Here is a 16,915-nt window from a genome sequence, read left to right as displayed (position 1 = left end):
AAATATCATCTACACAATTGGGAAAGAAAAGAATAGAGAAAGATTAAAAATGAAGAGGAAGAGATAAAACAAAAAATAATCTAACAGAATGATGTACACATGTTTAGGAAAAGCCATGTATAAAAATGTTTATAGCACCACTATTAAAAATAACCCCCAAATGGAAAACACACAAATGTCTAGTAACAGTAAAGTAGTAAATAAATGTGGTGTTTACAGAATGGGATAGTATACAGCAGTGAGAATGAATGACTCACAGCTGACATGCAAAATCATGGATGAATTTTTCAAATCTACTGTTGAGTGAAAGAACCCAGATACAAGTGGGGACATACTCCATGACGTCATTTATATCAAGTTCACTAACAGGCAGGCCTATTTCATGATGCTAAGAGTAAGACAGCAGTGGGTGGTGGCAGAGGCGGTAGTGCAGGAAGAGTGAGCAAAGAGGGTGGAACCGGCTCTGTGGGGCTCGGAACCGTCAGGGTTTTATCTGCTCACAGCTATGCAAGCATGTTTACTCTATGGCAATTCAAACTGTGTACTCATGAGGTATGCACTTTCCTCTATGAATAACACAATCAAAAGTGAAAAGTATTTTTTAAAATATACCTTTGTAGCAATATTTATAAAAGGCAAAGTGGAAGTCAAAGCTGATTTTCTTCAATATTTTGAAAATTAGCTCATTGCCTTCCTGCATCCAGCACTGCCTTGTGACAAAGTCACTTTGTTTCTTTTCTTCAGTGTCTCTACTTTTCATTTTTGAAGCTTTAAGAATTTTCTCTTCGATTTCCTTACTTTGATGTTCTTCATTTCATTATAATATGTCCTTAAGTTGGCTTTCTCTTCTAAATGCCTGTTTGCCACTCTGTGAATCTTTTGGTCCTTTCAATGTGTACTTTATGTTAATGTTTTTCTGAAAAAAAAATCAGTCATTTTTTATTTACAGCCCTGGGATTTACAGCCCCATGAATCCTTAAGTAAAGGCTCTGTTCCAGCACCTTATCAGAGGGGTGCTGGTGGGCGAACAGGAAAGGCTTTAGGAATTGAGCACTTCATTGATCTGTTTGTCTTTGTTTATTTTTTAAGAGCCGAGAACTCTGGAACTTGTTAAAATAAGAATCCTCAGCATCAACGCAAGTGTTAGAAAATGCCTCACAGAAAAGAAATCCAGTCACACTGGTGAAAGAGCGACGTTGACGGCTTAAAGATACAATTTGGTTCTGGATAAAAATAAATATACATTTGTTTTTTGTAAAGTGCTTCTTGGTTAGATTCGGCTTCAAAATATTTGCATTTTTCAGAGGTGGTAACTGGGGAAACTGTAACACTGCTCAAAAATCATTTCCTACATGCCTGCTCCACAGCGCAGACTGCCATTCCTCCCAGCGCGAATGCCGTGAAACGCTTCACGTCCTCCGATCTCGCCCTGTATCCTTTCTCTCTGTAAGATGAAAATGGGAAAAGTGTATATTTTTTTCAAACACTTTCTCCGTTTCCCCAGTTGCCATCTCTGAAAAATTCGAACTGTTTGAAGATAGAAAAAAGATGAGCATGTTTTTAAAAGGCATTTAATTGCCTAGCACTAACCTACCTGGCCTCGGCTCCTCTGTGTGTGTGATGTGTGTTAAGTGTGTGTTTGTGTGTGTGCAGGGGAAAGTAAGGGGGCGGGGCAGGGGGAGGAGTGAGGGGCGGGGAATCACTGCGATTGCGGGGGGCTTCCTAGTGGCGAGGACCTTCCTCCAGCACCGCCGGGTCTGGCGTGAGATCCCTCCGGACCTCCAGCTGAAGCCCGCCAGCGCGCGCGGCCAGGAGCGAGGATGGAGAGGCTGGTGAGCCGGGCCAGGCGAGGGAAAGAGGGCTCGGGGTGGGCGGTGTCGCGCCGGCGGCCCTGGGGCGGTGGCGGGCTGAGAGCGCCAGGCTGCGGCCCTCCTCAGGCTGGTCCGGAGCTGGGATTTTTGCTAGCGCTTTCCTCTCAGCGCTTATCCTTGCAGAGAAGCTGATTTTGCCTGCTAGCTGATGGTTTACAGGCCGTTCTGGCCATCCGGTTCTCTGTCTCAACGTGCTAGAGAAAGGATGCCGCCGGGCGGTGGCTCCGCAGGCGCTTCTCCGAAGACCATTGACATCCCTGGAGGGGAACTGGGCCTGGGGGTCGCGCGCTGGTGGCAGGGATAGAGGGTGCTGTATTGGCTCCGTTTAGGCCCTGAAAGCTGGGGTGGGGTTGTGAATTTCGGGATTACTGTCCCTGGGAGAGCTCGCTCCCTCCATGACGCTCCAGCCTCTTTCTCCATCCTCTGCGCCTTTGCCTTGGGAAGCCATAAACGATCGGCTACATCAGGGTTAAAACCCAGGCTATGAGAGACAGACATTTTGTTCATTCAGGATCTGTATACATGACAGAATGAAGGAGAGGGTCTTCATTTACACTGGTGTAATTTTTAAAAAACAATAAAAATTAAAATCCAAATACAGGTAATGCCTCAGGGTGAATTTTTTTCATATATAGTTTATTGGCAAGACCCCACAGCCGGTTATTTCAATGTCTTTCTTAACAAAGGCCTTCAAGTAATGTTTACCATGTGCTAGATGCTCTTAACCTTCACAACTATCCGTCAAAGGAGGAATTATTACCCAATTTCACAAAGAAACAGGCAGAAAATGTCTCCAAGTCCATGTGACTGTGTAATATGTCAGGGTCAGGATTTGGACCTAGAAGCTTTCAGGGTAACGAGGTACGTATAGGGACAATGGAGCTGCCAGGCAGGCAGCTGTCAGGTAAGAGCCAGGGCTCTGTGAACCCTGGCGCTTTTGGCACGGGTTATAAATGGACTTCTCCATTTCCATTACTGTAAAATTTGATTAATGGATTATTATGACCACGTAACACATGTTGGCATTTACCATATCTTAGGCACTATATTAAATTCTCAGTGTAACCCAATGAGATAACAGCAACATTGATTTAGTACTTACTTCTATCAGTCACTGTTCCAAGAGCTTTACATATATGACCGCATTTAGTCTTTTTAACAGAAAGAAGGTTGGGAATATTTTTACTGCATCTCAGAAATGTAAAATGATCTGTCCCAGCTTACACATCTAGTCTTTGTGCTCACCTGAACTCAAGTCAGCCAGAGGAAATATGTATATATTTAATAGCAGGCCTTTCCTTCTAATTCCCTTTGCCTCAGTCACTGTGCTTCTGTTTCTTGACCACTGCTGGCTCCCAGTTCACATATCTTGTGTTTTGGCTTTCTCGCCTATCCTAAAACACAGATTTTTCACGCTGAGAGCTAAATTATTCTGCATTCCTCAAAACAGCCTTTGCTAAAGCCTGGATTTCAATGTGGCATGATGGTTTAAAAAAAATTGATATGGGATTAGAATGCCAGAAAAAAACTTTTTAGTTTCAGAAGTCAAAGTTGTTAAATAGCGAGAGCCTAAGTATTTGAGTTTTAAAAGCCTAAATGCTGAAAGACCAAGGATAAACGTTCATCCAAGAAGGAGTTGATGGGAAGAATACAAGGTGATGGAGGAAGCAGCTTTTCTGACCCTAGGCTGGGGGAGCAAAGAGGGACTGACTAGTGTCTATGCTAAGACACCAGTTTGTGTCCTGAAAAGGATGCTCTGTGCCTGATCCCCAGGAATGGGGAGTTCAGGAGGATGGTAATAGAACTTGGTTGAAATTCAAGGGCAGAAAGCATCTGTGCCTTGCTTTCCTGTGTTTTCTGTTTCACTGTTCCCTTGCCGTGATGCCAAGGCCTCCCATTGCTAGAGACCACCGTAATGAGATACACGCTGCTGCTTTTCTGCCACAAAACCAAAGGTTTCCAGTGGTTAAACTGTAGCTGCAACACTCCCTGACATAGTGATCAGATCAAAGTTTCCATAGCCTTGTCCTCATGCAAATGCCCATTTCTGTCCTTTGCTTTCTGTCTTCAGGTGTTCAGGAGGCTCTTCTGTCATCTGTTCACCTGCAAACTGATCTGGTTCTTGTCAGCTCTGATGCTATGCGAGGCACAAGGTAAAGATACTCCATTGCCCTGCTTGGAATCCAGGAAACACAATTTCTAGAGTGGAGCCATTTGGCCACTATTGTTTGTGCTGTGCTGTTTCGTCTGTCTGCATGGATTATTTCAACGTGTGATTCGTTTGGAAGAGTTTTTCTTTCTACTTTCCCCATTTTTGTTATCAAAGACTTTGATATTTAGAAACTGTTTTCACTAGATAAAACAGACATAAAAACTCTTTCTAATTAAGATATAATTTTTCATCTATCAAGTTGAATAATGTTTAAAATATTAATTTTCTATATTTGTAAAGAATTGGGAATACTTGGGGGAGTATAAGTGAATAGGGCCTTTTTGGAAGGTAATTTAGCAATAAGCCTTAAAATTGGGTGTGTCCCTCTTCTACAGAAAAATATTAAAAATAATTAAATAGGGAGGTTACATAGGTTCACATAGTCTATTGCCTAAACCATACACCTGCACTGCCCACTTATCTGCTGAGTTTCCTACTTGTGTTAGACCTTTCTCCTGTGATTCCATAAGACACCACCCCTCACCTTGCTGCTGGCGTGTTTGGTTTTTTTTTATTGAAATATAGTCAGTTACAATGTGTCGATTTCTGGTGTACCCCATAATGCCCCAGGCATGCATATACATACGTATATTCCTTTTCATTAAAGGTTGCCACAGGATGTTGAGTGTAGTTCCCTGTGCTACACGGAAGGAAGTGCTGCTGGGCTTTTATCTCCTCCTGCGTGCTGTTGCTCTCCATCAGCCTTCACGGAGTGGGAAGGGGAAGCGTCACACCATCTACAGCGCAGGATTTACCGACTGGGGGACTCTAAATGGAATTTCATACAAGCAGCAAAGAATTGTAGACTTTCCACTAAATTATTTCTTCCATAGTCAAAGAGGAAAATCGCCCAAGATGTTAAAACTCTAGCTTTGATACCCTTTTCTCCTCTGCATTCTAAAAGCAGCAATTTCTTCACATCTCTGCTCTGCAACATCTCAAGCCAATGTTTAGGAAACACCTGTCCTAACAACGGGTGTTGCCCTGGAACTTTGCACATCCACTGAGAGTACCCCTCACTGAAACAGGACTTATGCACCACTCGGGGCTCCTGATTTGTACGTGTCGCTGTGCCCATCTCGTCATTCCTGATGTTCAGGGTTGTTGAGAGGATGTTGTTGGGCTGCCTTCGTTTTCCCTGATTACTCTAGCCAGTTTATCTGTATCATTAGCATTAGAAAAAACAGATTTTGGTGTTTTTGATTAAGGCTACATTTTGTGTACCATTTTATTAATTTGCGCTTTTAACTTTATTAACTGACTCCTCTTATTACTTTGGGGGGGATGGGAATTTTGGATATGTGTGTGTACTCATTTTTCAACCTTTCTTATTTCTTAATAAATTAAGTTAGGATTAAATATTTCCCTCTGAGAACTGCCTTATCAATTTCTACAGATTTTCTACAGATTTTCTACAGATTTCTCATTGTCATTCATAGTAACTCGTAGTTCTTGCTATGATTTCTGGTATAATTAAAGAGTGAAAAGAATTATGTAAACTTCTAATTTTATTGCGCTATGGACAGTGTTCAACATCATTTTTTGTGTACTAAATTCAGGTTTGGGGTATTTTCCATGTGTTGCTTGAAAAGACTGTTTTCTTTTGGGTAAAAGATGCTACCATCACTCTAAGTCCAAAACCAGACAAAGATATCACAAAAAAGAAAAGAAAATTACAGGCCCATATCACTTATGAATATATATGCAAAAATTCTCAACAAAATACTAGCAAATTGACTCCAACAAAGCATTAAAAGGAAATTAAGGAAACAATCCTATTTACAATCACTCAAAAAGAATAAAATACCTAGGAATAAATCTACTAGGAGGCAAAGGATCTGTACTCCAAAAACTGCAAGACACTGAAGATGACACAAGCAGATGGAAAGAAATGTCATGTTCTTGGGTTGGAAAAATCAATACTTGTTAAAATGGCCATACTACCCAAGGCAATATACAGATTCAATGCAATGCCTATCAGAAACCCAAAAACATTTTTCACAGAATTGGAGCAAAAAAATGTTAAAATTTGTATGGAAAAACAAAAGACTCTGAATAAACAAAACATTCTTGAGAATGAAGAATGGAGCTGGCGAATCATGCTCCCTGACTTTAGGCCATACTACAAAACTACAGTAATCAAAACAGTATGGTACTGGCACAAAAACAGACACATAGATCAACGGAACAGGATAGAAAGTCCAGAAATAAACTCACACACTTGTGGTCAATTAATCTATAATAAAGGAGGCAAAAATATACAATGGAGAAAAGACAGTCTCTTCAATAAATGTTGCCGGGAAAACTGGGCAGCTACTTGTAAAAGAATGAACTTAGAGCATTCTCTAACACCATAAACAAAAATAAACTCAAAATGGATTAAAGTCCTAAATGTAAGACCAGATACTATAAAACTCCTAGAGGAAAACATAAGCAGAACACTCTTTGATATAAATCACTGCAATATTTTTTTCAGACGAGCTCCTAGAGTAATGGAAATAAAAGCAAAAATAAACAAATGAGACCTTATTAAACTTAAAAGCTTTTGCACAGCTAAGGATACCATCAACAAAATGAAAAGACAACCTACAGATCTTAACATACAGCATAATTAACATAATCATTAACGGCATTCCAGTACTTACTTCTTTTTTCATAGGTTTTTTTTTTTTAAAGAACTTATCTGATTAGAGTTATTAGACAGTGAAAAATTTTCATTATAAACATCCAGTGCATTAATGCTTGTCAAAAAAGAAGATAGAATCCACTCTAGGATTTTAATTCTGAGAAACCATTTCAGATTCAGTTAATTAATATTTACTATTCTTCCCTGGCCTGTGGCAACTTCTGCCAGGGGGATTATACCAAGAAGGGAATGCAAATGCAAGACAAATCAACTGTGGAGGAAAGTACAAGGAATCAGGGGGAACGTGTTTCTACTCACTGCAGCCTTCCTCGTCGCTTCCATCTGGGCAGTCCACAGTCCCATCACATTTTGCATTTTGTTTCCTAAAGCAAATATCATTGCCACACCTAAAAGTTCTGTTGCTGCATAGAATACCTAAAAATGAGCAGAAGAAGGAAGAGTTTTTCCTTCCCAGAAACAATTTTGAGTGAATGATACTGCACTCCATCCATGAAGGATGGCTTAGCTACAGGATCAGTGTTTGCTGCTCTGGGAAACATGGCAGAAGGAAATGAAGCAACCCCATGTGTCCCGTCCCTGCATCTCAACAGCTTCACTGGAAGACAGGCAGGGACACCTGTTGAGAATCAATCCAACAGCCTCTCCTTTCTTCCACTGTAAGTGAGATGCAAGGCAATTGGCCATATCAGTGACTTAAGCCATGATCTCTTTGCCATTACTTTGTCTTATTCTCCAAGAAAATGTTTGAGCAAAAGTCAACACCATACTTAGTCCTTTTATGCCATTAGAGGCAGGGGAATGGACAGATTTTATGAATTATAGCATATTTGTTCACATCTCAGGTGGTGTGTGTTTCTGCAGGAGCTGGAATAGAACACGCCCCATTATGGTATCTGGCAAGTCCTGCTGTATCAGAATCTCAGTATCCTTTAGTCTGGAACAGCTTTAAAAGCAAGTAAGCAAGAAAAGTTTTCCAGTATTCACACACACACACACACACACACACACACACACACACTCACTCCACCCCACCCCAGATAAAGTGGCCAACTTTTCCATTTTGTCTGCATCCAAGAGGATTCTTGGGACCTGGGATTTTCAGTGCTAAAACTGGGGGAGTCCTGGGAACACTGGGACAAGTCAATTGCCTTAGCTCAACAGTTATTTCAGTTCTGACTTAGAAGAGTCTGCTAGGAAGAACAGCAAAGTACAGAGGGGTCTTCCTCACTCTGAGTGCAGTTCTGCTCATCCTGGCCATCCTCACAGTCCCTGAAGCCATCGCAGACCAGAGGGCTGTGCTGCCTGAAGGAGCTGGCATTGCAGGCAGGTTTAAGGGTCACTGGAACGAGAACAGACATGAAGTCTTGTGAGCCTGAGACATCAGCAGACTGATGGCCAGCAGTGCCCTTTAAAGGTGCAAGTGTTTAGGATGACTTAAATCAAACAAAACTGTGTTTCCTCAAAACTGACACCTCCATGAGGAAAAGCAAATGTTTACACTTTGGTGTGATTCCTAGCACCCTGAGTGTGTCAGATCTGACTCTAGCTGTGCGTTAAATATATGAAACTCTGGTGGTTTGTTTATCTAATTACAATTAAATGCATCGTTAAGATTTTAAGGAAAATAAAAATCATAAGCTGTTTTCTAAGTTGAACTTGTCTACCTTCCTAAACAAAGTGGGAGTATCCTGAGATTGGGGATTTTGTCGTATTCATCTCTGTATTTCAAGCCCCTGATCAAGTAGTAGGTGCTCACTAAGGATTTGTTGACTAGGTGAACGAATGTGAGACCTTAAAAAGCAGCAGACTTGTAGTCTATTGGTAAGGAAAACTCTCTTTTAAATTATTTTATCCTGAGAAATTTATTTCCTGAATTGGGAAATACCAGTGTAAATCTATTACAATATTTCTTCTTTGGTATATTTTTATGAATTGCCTATAGCCATGTGACAGACACAGTATATTAGCAAGCACTCTTATAGAGTATGATTTCCTTAGACATTTCTGGGTTTTTTTGAAAAGTTATCATTTTTGTTATCTGCTCCTGTTTTTTCAGATGTATGTCTTGTGAGGGGCAGGGGGAGAGCATTGCTGCCCTGAAACAGTTATTAAGTCTCTGAGAGTACCAAGTCAACGCCTGGAGAACAGCTTCCAAATTGGCATGATGAGAAATAAGGATCAAAGAACGATCCTTGTTATGAAGTAACAATAATCACTTTTGTTTGGAGCATCGTGGTAGGGAATCATAATAATATAAAAAAACAAAAGCAACCTCAATCACTATAATTGTATCCTTTTCTTAGGGAATAGAAGACCCTATAGATTTAAAAGGTCAATGAAGCATAAGCTAAGAGGGTTATATTTTGTTTTGTCAATTAAAAAAATGTAGAGTCACAGGTTATTTTTCATGAATATGATTTTTTCATGGTTAGCTATATTAATTATAATATTTTCCCAACAATATGAAAACGGTTAAATAGCGTCACTATTGCAATTGTATTGAAATCTAACTCTGGATCTTTAGGAGAAAGTGCTGCCAATGGTGTCATATGGTCGGGTGAACACTTCTCCCAGCCCACTAGCTCAACAAGGAGAAGAACCATGAGGAGAATAGTGACCCCAACCTGTGAAGAACCAAGCTCAGGAGGACCACTGCTTAAAGCAGTGCTACCCCGCTGAGCCCAGCCTAGATCAGTCATATCTCACACAACCCACAGATGGATGATCCGGAATCAAGTGATTGTTGTAAGTCACCGAGTTTGGGGGTAGTTTGTTATGTGGTCAGAGATAACAGCTACAAAGACCCAGGATATGCAGCATCAGTAACAATGGTCCTGACAAGCTCTCTGTTCCTGAGAAAGTCCTGGTAAAAGCTTGAATACCCACCACAGAAAAGTTCATCGCTCTCATCAAAGCAGTCATTTACGCCATCACAGCGCTGGGCTTGAGGGACACACAAACCGGAGGAGCATCTAAAAGATCCAACAGGACAGGCTAGAGATAATAAAAAACAGGAAATGTTGTGTGGGTCCCTAAAAGGCACCAGACCACATTAACAAAGAAGTATGAAGTGTTAAATGGCTAAGCGGTGGCAATGCACCAGTAGTAAATATACAATTTCTCCCTCAGAGGAGACTATTGAAAGGTCATTGAAACATATAAATTAAATAAATATAAAAATTGAGTTAAAAAATTGAAATAATAAGCAAGGTCACTGAAAGACCAAAATGGAGAATTTAAGAGAGCAAAGAAAGCAAACTAATCCTGCAGGAGTTCTGGGTCGACACTTCATCCAGGTCACATGTACAATCTAATTCCTACTACCTCCATCCTTGACTCCTCAACTTGACTTTATCACAGACTTGAAGAAAGAGAAAGCTGGATGATACGTTCAAGTCCAGCATGCCCAGTGTGTTGTCTTCAGACTCCCCAGGGAATTACAAATGGTCTTCTGGTGTCTCTGAATCCTCTATGATCAGATGCATTATTCTGAGGAGTCTGTGCCTTTACTTACATTTTCAAGTGATCTTTGTCCCAAAATGTAGTAGTAACCACCGACCTTAGAAAGTGGACCTAAGGACATTAGTGACTGGCCTCAGAACTGGGGCTCCTGCTTCCTACCTCCCAGTGCACTTCAACTAGGCTACTCATTGAAGATCCATTCCCTGCCTGGTCCAGAATCATTATTCCTGGGCTTACAGCCAAACATGAGGAAAGTAATCAATCCTTGCTCTCTGCCACAGTCTGAATTTTGTGTCCACCTCCCACCACCCATTTCAGGTGTTGAAATCCTAATGCCTAACGTGATGATGGTTTGAGGAGGTGGGGTTTTACGGAGGTTTTACAGAAGTTACGAAGGCAGCTCCCGCACGAATGGGATTAGTGCCTTTGTAAAGGGGGCCCCACAGCACTCCCTTGCTCCTCCCACCATGTGGGGACAAAACGGAAAGTCTGAGATCCAGAAGGGGCCCTCACCCAACCAGGCTGGCACCGTTATCTTAGACTTCCAGCCTCCAGAGCTGTGAGAAAGAAATTTCTGTTCTTTATAAGTGACATTGTCTGTGCTTTGTGCAAAAGATTAGGGAGAGTGCATGATCAGATCAACCACCATTGCAACTGCACACGATGGAAAGCGTGAGTCCCTAGGAAATATTCCTGGTTTGCAAAAACAGTTAAAAATAAGATGGCTTACTATATAGCTGGATCCTTGCTGGAAATTGTAATATTCTGATATTCAGAAGTGTAATATTCTGATATTCAGAAGTGTAATATTCTGAATCCAGAAGCAGGTATATTCGGATTGGCAAAGAAGGAAGGGTCTAAAAAGCCTTATCCTCATAGTTACCTAAGTGGCTAACCCTTACTTTTCCCCTTTTAAAATGGGTTGAGGATTTCCTGAGTCAGTATCTACTCCCTCCAGCACTAATGCCGTCCCTCAGACGTTGCCATTTCCGCTGACTGCTTCCTGCCCCCTTGCCAGCGGTTCTCAGTGTGAAGTTCAACATTCTGAGGGCTGGTATTTGGGCTCTCCTTGAGCGACCAGCTCTCCCTACACATCAGAGGCCACAGTGAGTTGAAACTGTTGCCTTCGGATCCACCAAGTCTTTGTGTATACCTCCCATCTACCAAGAATCGTGGCTAGCAAGAACAACAAATCAAGAAATGAGCTTGCCCTCTATTTCAGGAATGATGTAAGGAACTATTTTTCATTTGTAACAACTGTGTTACTTCTTCTATAATTTAAACTTCAGCAGAATAAACACATAATTGTATGTATTATTTATCATCTATTTTGTTTACATTACATATTTATTTATATATTCCTATAAAAATATCCCTTAAATTCTCAAAGTTTAGAGTTGTAAAGGGGTGGCCTCTGCTTAACCCCTTCATGAAGGTGTTCTAAGGAGCTGATCCCCGGCTTACGTTGACTGATGTTGTAACTGCCGTATTCCACCAAGAGGGGCTTGTCCGAGAGCCTTGAACTGCACTGAAGCTGCACGTGAACGAGGGGGCTGGGCACTCGGAAGATGGTCTGGTGATCCATGTAGGAGCCACAGTACCTGAGGAGCGAGGGTCAGAGACACACAGCATGAGGGTCCATCAACCACACTCCTGTTGACAGTGAGCTCACTGATACTTTGGTCATTTGAGCTTCGTGAACGGAGATGCTTATGGTGGAGCTGACGGTAGCTATCCGTTCTATGCTAAGTGCCTCTGAGTCACTTCTGTCCCCGTGATTTTCTCCTCTGCTAAAGAAAACAATGGCAGTACTATCAGCTATCATGTTGCTTTCCCACAATACAGAAGAGATATGGGTTTAATGCTCCTAGTCCTCTCTTCTTTAGGCATAAATAACTGCCTAACAAAAAGCATTGACTGCTTTGGCCACAAACCTCTAGGGCAGAGTGGAATCCACGAACCCAGACTAAAAATATGCAAAGAATCCCAGCAACACTTACAGCCAAAGACAACAATATTTCAATCTAAATTCAAGTCTGATGTGCAGTTCAGGGATTGTCCTTGACAAAATTTCAAAGTAGTGATGTCTATCTACAATGCTCCCCTACCTTGATTTTTCTTACTTCTCATCACCTAAGAGAAAATGTCTCTCCTAGTAGTAATTCTAATGTGAGCACTGTGGTTACTGGGACATGTAGTATTATTACCCGGGGGGCCCATGGCAAGTTAGGCTCCTGCCCTTTGTGGGCGAAGCTCTTCCCTGGTGAAACATGCAAGTTCTTAAAGGGAAACAGCAGACAGAAAGCTTGAGGGGGGACGTCCTCCCCTGAGATCTGTGAATGACAGTCACGCCAAACCCTCAAGGCATTTAGGAACCACACATGTTCCATGGATCAGACACTGGCATATAGTGGGAGGAGTACAGGAGGAACCTATGGTTTTACGGTTTAAAACATTCGTGTATATTTCAGGAAGACTCTTTGGAATTGGCTGAAGTTCAGGACCTGATGGGTGGGATACCAGGAAGAGGCAGCAGCTGCAGGTGACTGCTAGGCTAAGTGGGAGCCAGGATATGAGAGGCACCTGAAAGGTGAGTCAAGATTTGGGGGGCCAGAGTCTACTCTAGTTGGTCATCCTGGGATCAGAGTCCTGCATTCTGAAAACATGATGATTGCTATCTGTCTCATAGTGATTTTATTCATGCTCTCCATAAACATTTACTAGCGTTTTCTTGCAAAGAAGAGCCTCACTTGGATGTTAAGGAGGAGTCAGGAGGAAAGGGATAGTTGAAACTATGCATGGACCGGAGTCTACAAGGCGTATGTAATGGGGCATAGTGGTAGTTTATGGAACAAAAGTAAAATAAAGTGAAAGACTGGAGAAACCCAGTGAGAGCTAATTTACATGGACAGGCACGTGATAGGCAAGAAAACTGAGGTGGAAAGAGGTGAAGTAATTTGTTAAAGTTCAAATAGCAACTGAGTAGAAAGGCAGGATGGAGACACAGTCCACCTGATACTAAATCTGAGCACTTCCTAGCGCACCAACAGCCTTCCCCTGAGGAACTCTGCTGTACACAAGCTTCGCTGGAAGGCTGTTCAATTCTGCAGGTTTATATACTGCATTTCGGCTGCCCTGAGCAGTCACACCCCTCCCCCACCCCCGCCTTGTTCTCTGAATTCAGGATCACTAGGCTTCCCGGTGTTGGCATTACTTCTTCCCTCCCCAGCACAGACCCAGTGCTAACTTACCAGCAAGGTGTCCCAAATTCGTTCAATTAGAGCCTTTCTGATGGAAAGGACTGATAATAGGAAGGGCTGGCATTTTAAATCCCAAGGGTACAACTAGTGTCAAAAGAATCTGATAGGATTTCAGCCAACCCACAAGTGAAGAGCTGGCCCTTCAGGGAAAGTATTTAGGGCAGAGAGCTTTCCTGGTATTTGTGGGAGGAACTCTAGCACTACATAGTGGGTGGTCAGGGTTGTTACTTAGCGGAAAAAAAATAAAATCTCATTTCAAAGCACTGCTCTGTTTTAAGCACACAAGTTTACAAAAGAGCTGCAAAGATTTGTTTTCTGGACCTCTAATTAAATACCAAAATCAAAATGCAGTATCTTTAAAGCCCTGGGTACATTCCATAGTATTTATGCGTTCAATATCATTTCCAAAGCAATTTTATTAATCGTATTAATACAGTTTTTGGTGTGTGGTAAGCATCATTTCATTGAATACTTAACAAAAAATCCTCACCTTATTACCTCATTTTACAGACTGACAATTAAAGTGGTTAATTAATTTGTTCTAGTTAATGTAGCTACCAAATAACAGGGCTGCAATTTGAACCTAGGTCTACGCAATAGACCCTTGATTCAAAAAATACTCCCAAAAGGAGTACAGGCCACATCTTGATAATGGATCCGAGGATGCCTTTAAATCAGGCTAGAATCCATTCCAATGAAGACAGGATCAGTGACTATTTGGCAAGTCGTGTAAGAGTCTAAAGGAAATGAAAGAAGATTGTTCAGGAAGATCATTTAGAAAGAGAAGGTTTCATTCATGGAATAGCAATGAGCAAAGAATTAGCAGATTGATCCCTCAGGCCAACTTCACAGGGATCCTTGAAGTAACTGAGAAGCTGTTCTGCAAAGACGGAGCATTCCTGTATTTTTAAAAATAAAAGACCTATTATAACTTTAGAAGCAAATAAACAATAACTACAATCAAAGGACGAATTAAGGGTGAGAGTGAGGACCTACTGGGTCATGTCAGGAAGCCTGGGCAATTAGGTGTCTCTCAGCTGCTTTCTGGTCCGCCTCAACCCCTGTCCCCGCCTCAGGATACAGCCAGGACGAACGGGCCTCTCCTGCTGCACGGAACCAGCTAATGGTTTCTAACCTTTGTCATCACCAGGACCTGTACTCTGTTTCCCTCCATGGGTGCAGTGGCTTATCTGCCAGTTACGTCTGCACAGGATAGAGTGCCACAGCCCATACATACTCCATCCATAGCCCAGCAACAAAGAGCAGTGATAGAACTTGGGGCCATACAGACTTGAATCCCGGCTTAGACACTTAGGTGCTGAGCGACCTCGAGCAAGTTATTTAATTCCCATATTCCTCAGTTTCCCAGGTCTGTTAAGTGCAAACTCTTTAGGGGACAGGAATTCAGGGCTTTGAACTTCTGGGCAAGGCTTGTCATTGGATTCTTCACTCATGGAAACCACTTACATGTGCTCATTAATTTCCCACCATCCATGGTCACAGCCTTTCACACTCTTCTTGGCTATTGAATAGTTATGGAATTTCAGTGCTACGCCGAGAGTTGATAGGGGAGTCTGTGAACAACGAGCAGAAGTCAGAAAAATGATTCAGCTGAAGAATATGTTTCAGACTAAGATTTTATTACCCAGAGCTCATTCCCCAAGCTTGCTGTTTTAAGGGTGTTTTATTCCTTGTGCCCTGTGGCCTTTGATGGGGTAGACCAGTTCTCCTGAACAAACTGACCTGAGAAGAAGAGCAGGCAGAGAAAAAGTGAGCCTCCCAGTGCTCAGGGAATAGCTGTGAGCCCCAGTGTGATGAGCTGGGTGACGTGGGACACATTAGATCACCTCTAGGTTTCAGTTTCCTCCTAGTAAATGAGCTTAACTTTGAGAACACCCACTTACTAATGAGTGTACACACTTTCCTCCTCCAATGACAATAATGGTGTAGTTTATTTAAGGCACTGTTCTGATTCTTTAGGCAGAGGGATGAATCAGCATCCTCTTCATATTAAGCCTGTGTGTTCTGGAAGGCAGTCACTGAGTCATTCCTATGTCTTCTCCGAAGAGATAGATCAAACAAGAGAAGTGGCTGCTTATTTGAAGCATGCACAAGTGACCACACACACACACACACAATGCAACTGACCTTGTTATGTCATTGTTTGATAAGCACATACATCACGACCAACATGCCACAGTTTTAGCTTTAATTTTCACTTTAGCCCAGGAATTATTTAAGAGAGTTCTTACATTTCTAGGGAGTAGAATTTTGGTTTGTCTATTTTCAAATTTTAAAATTCTATCTTAGAGAAGAGATTACTTATTACAGTATAGCTTTTGATTTCTTAATTTATTAAGGATTTTGTTGTGATCAAATTTATAAATGCTCCAATGTAATTTTTTAAAGGGTGGTTTCTGTTTACATGTATTACCAAATTCATCATTTGTATGGTTTAATAGTCTCCCTTGCCTTATTTATTGTCCCCAACTGTCTCTGTCATGAGCCAAGAGAAAGGAAAATCTCTTATCAAAGCACTCTCCTTTTCTCTTTGTCTGTCTTACAGGTTTTATGAGTGTTAGTTCTCTGTGCTTTGGTGAGTAATTGTCATAATTAGATCCTTATGTTCATCGGCCTCTTTATCACCGTAGATTGCCTTCCTTTTCTCACTGAATGCTCTGATTTCAGCTCTGCCTGGCATTAAGTTTGCGATCCCTGCTTTCTTACTGTTTACATTTGCCTGGCATGATATTGTCCATTCTTTTATTTTCAGCCTTATTAAATCACTTTTTAAATTCATTTTGTCTTTTGAAAACAACATACAGTTAAGTTTTAGGCAATACTTTGTGATTCAATCCTACTGTCTTTTTCCTTCAATAGATGAATTTTGCACGTTGTCTTCTATTGTTCTGATAGACATTTGGCTTTTCAGTTATGTTGTCATATTTTGTATTATAATTTCTTTGTTGTGCTGTGTGCTTCTTTCTAATGTGTGTTTGGGGTAGCCCCTCCCCTTAACCTACCTTTGAGAGGGGATGGATTGGGTACAGTGACTCACATTGAAACACCACGACAGGGGAAAGGGAATAGCTCAAGTGGTAGAGTGCATGCTTAGCATGCAAGAGGTCCTGGATTCAATCCCCAGCACTTCCTCTAAAAATAAATAAATAAATAAACCTTATTACCTCCCCCCTCAATAAAAAAATAAATATCACAACAGCACGGTTAGGCAGGTAGTATGATTCCCAACTTATATAAGAAGAAACCAAGACTAACCAAAGAGAAGCAACTTTCCCAAGGTGAGGAAACGCTGACCAGAGACTTAAACCAGTCTTGCATTTCTCTGAAGGCCTCCCTTCCTCAGTGCTGTTTAGAGACCAATGTTGGGAACTCAAAAGGATCGGGACTATCTTTTGTTCACCATAAGACTCAGAAGGCTCATGAGAACATGTATCACATTTTT

The 16,915-nt window shown here is 41.5% G+C and overlaps 1 protein-coding gene across 2 annotated transcripts in view; it reads right to left on the bottom strand.

Annotated features, from left to right (window-relative positions):
- Positions 1 to 16,915, bottom strand: part of TMPRSS7 (transmembrane serine protease 7) — a 39,551-nt gene that overhangs the window by 12,068 nt on the left and 10,568 nt on the right. For both annotated transcript variants that reach the window (XM_032478996.1, XM_032479003.1), the window contains 5 exons: positions 14,920 to 15,026; positions 11,657 to 11,793; positions 9,617 to 9,724; positions 7,959 to 8,069; positions 7,028 to 7,144 (listed from right to left, as the gene is read on the bottom strand). In XM_032478996.1, the coding sequence (XP_032334887.1) occupies positions 7,028 to 7,144; positions 7,959 to 8,069; positions 9,617 to 9,724; positions 11,657 to 11,793; positions 14,920 to 15,026 (580 nt within the window). The remainder of the gene's footprint in view (positions 1 to 7,027; positions 7,145 to 7,958; positions 8,070 to 9,616; positions 9,725 to 11,656; positions 11,794 to 14,919; positions 15,027 to 16,915) is intronic.

This window comes from Camelus ferus, chromosome 1 (assembly GCF_009834535.1).
Source record: "Camelus ferus isolate YT-003-E chromosome 1, BCGSAC_Cfer_1.0, whole genome shotgun sequence".
In the NCBI taxonomy this organism is placed as follows: Eukaryota; Metazoa; Chordata; class Mammalia; order Artiodactyla; family Camelidae; genus Camelus; species Camelus ferus.
This window is presented reverse-complemented; position numbering and strand designations above follow the sequence as displayed.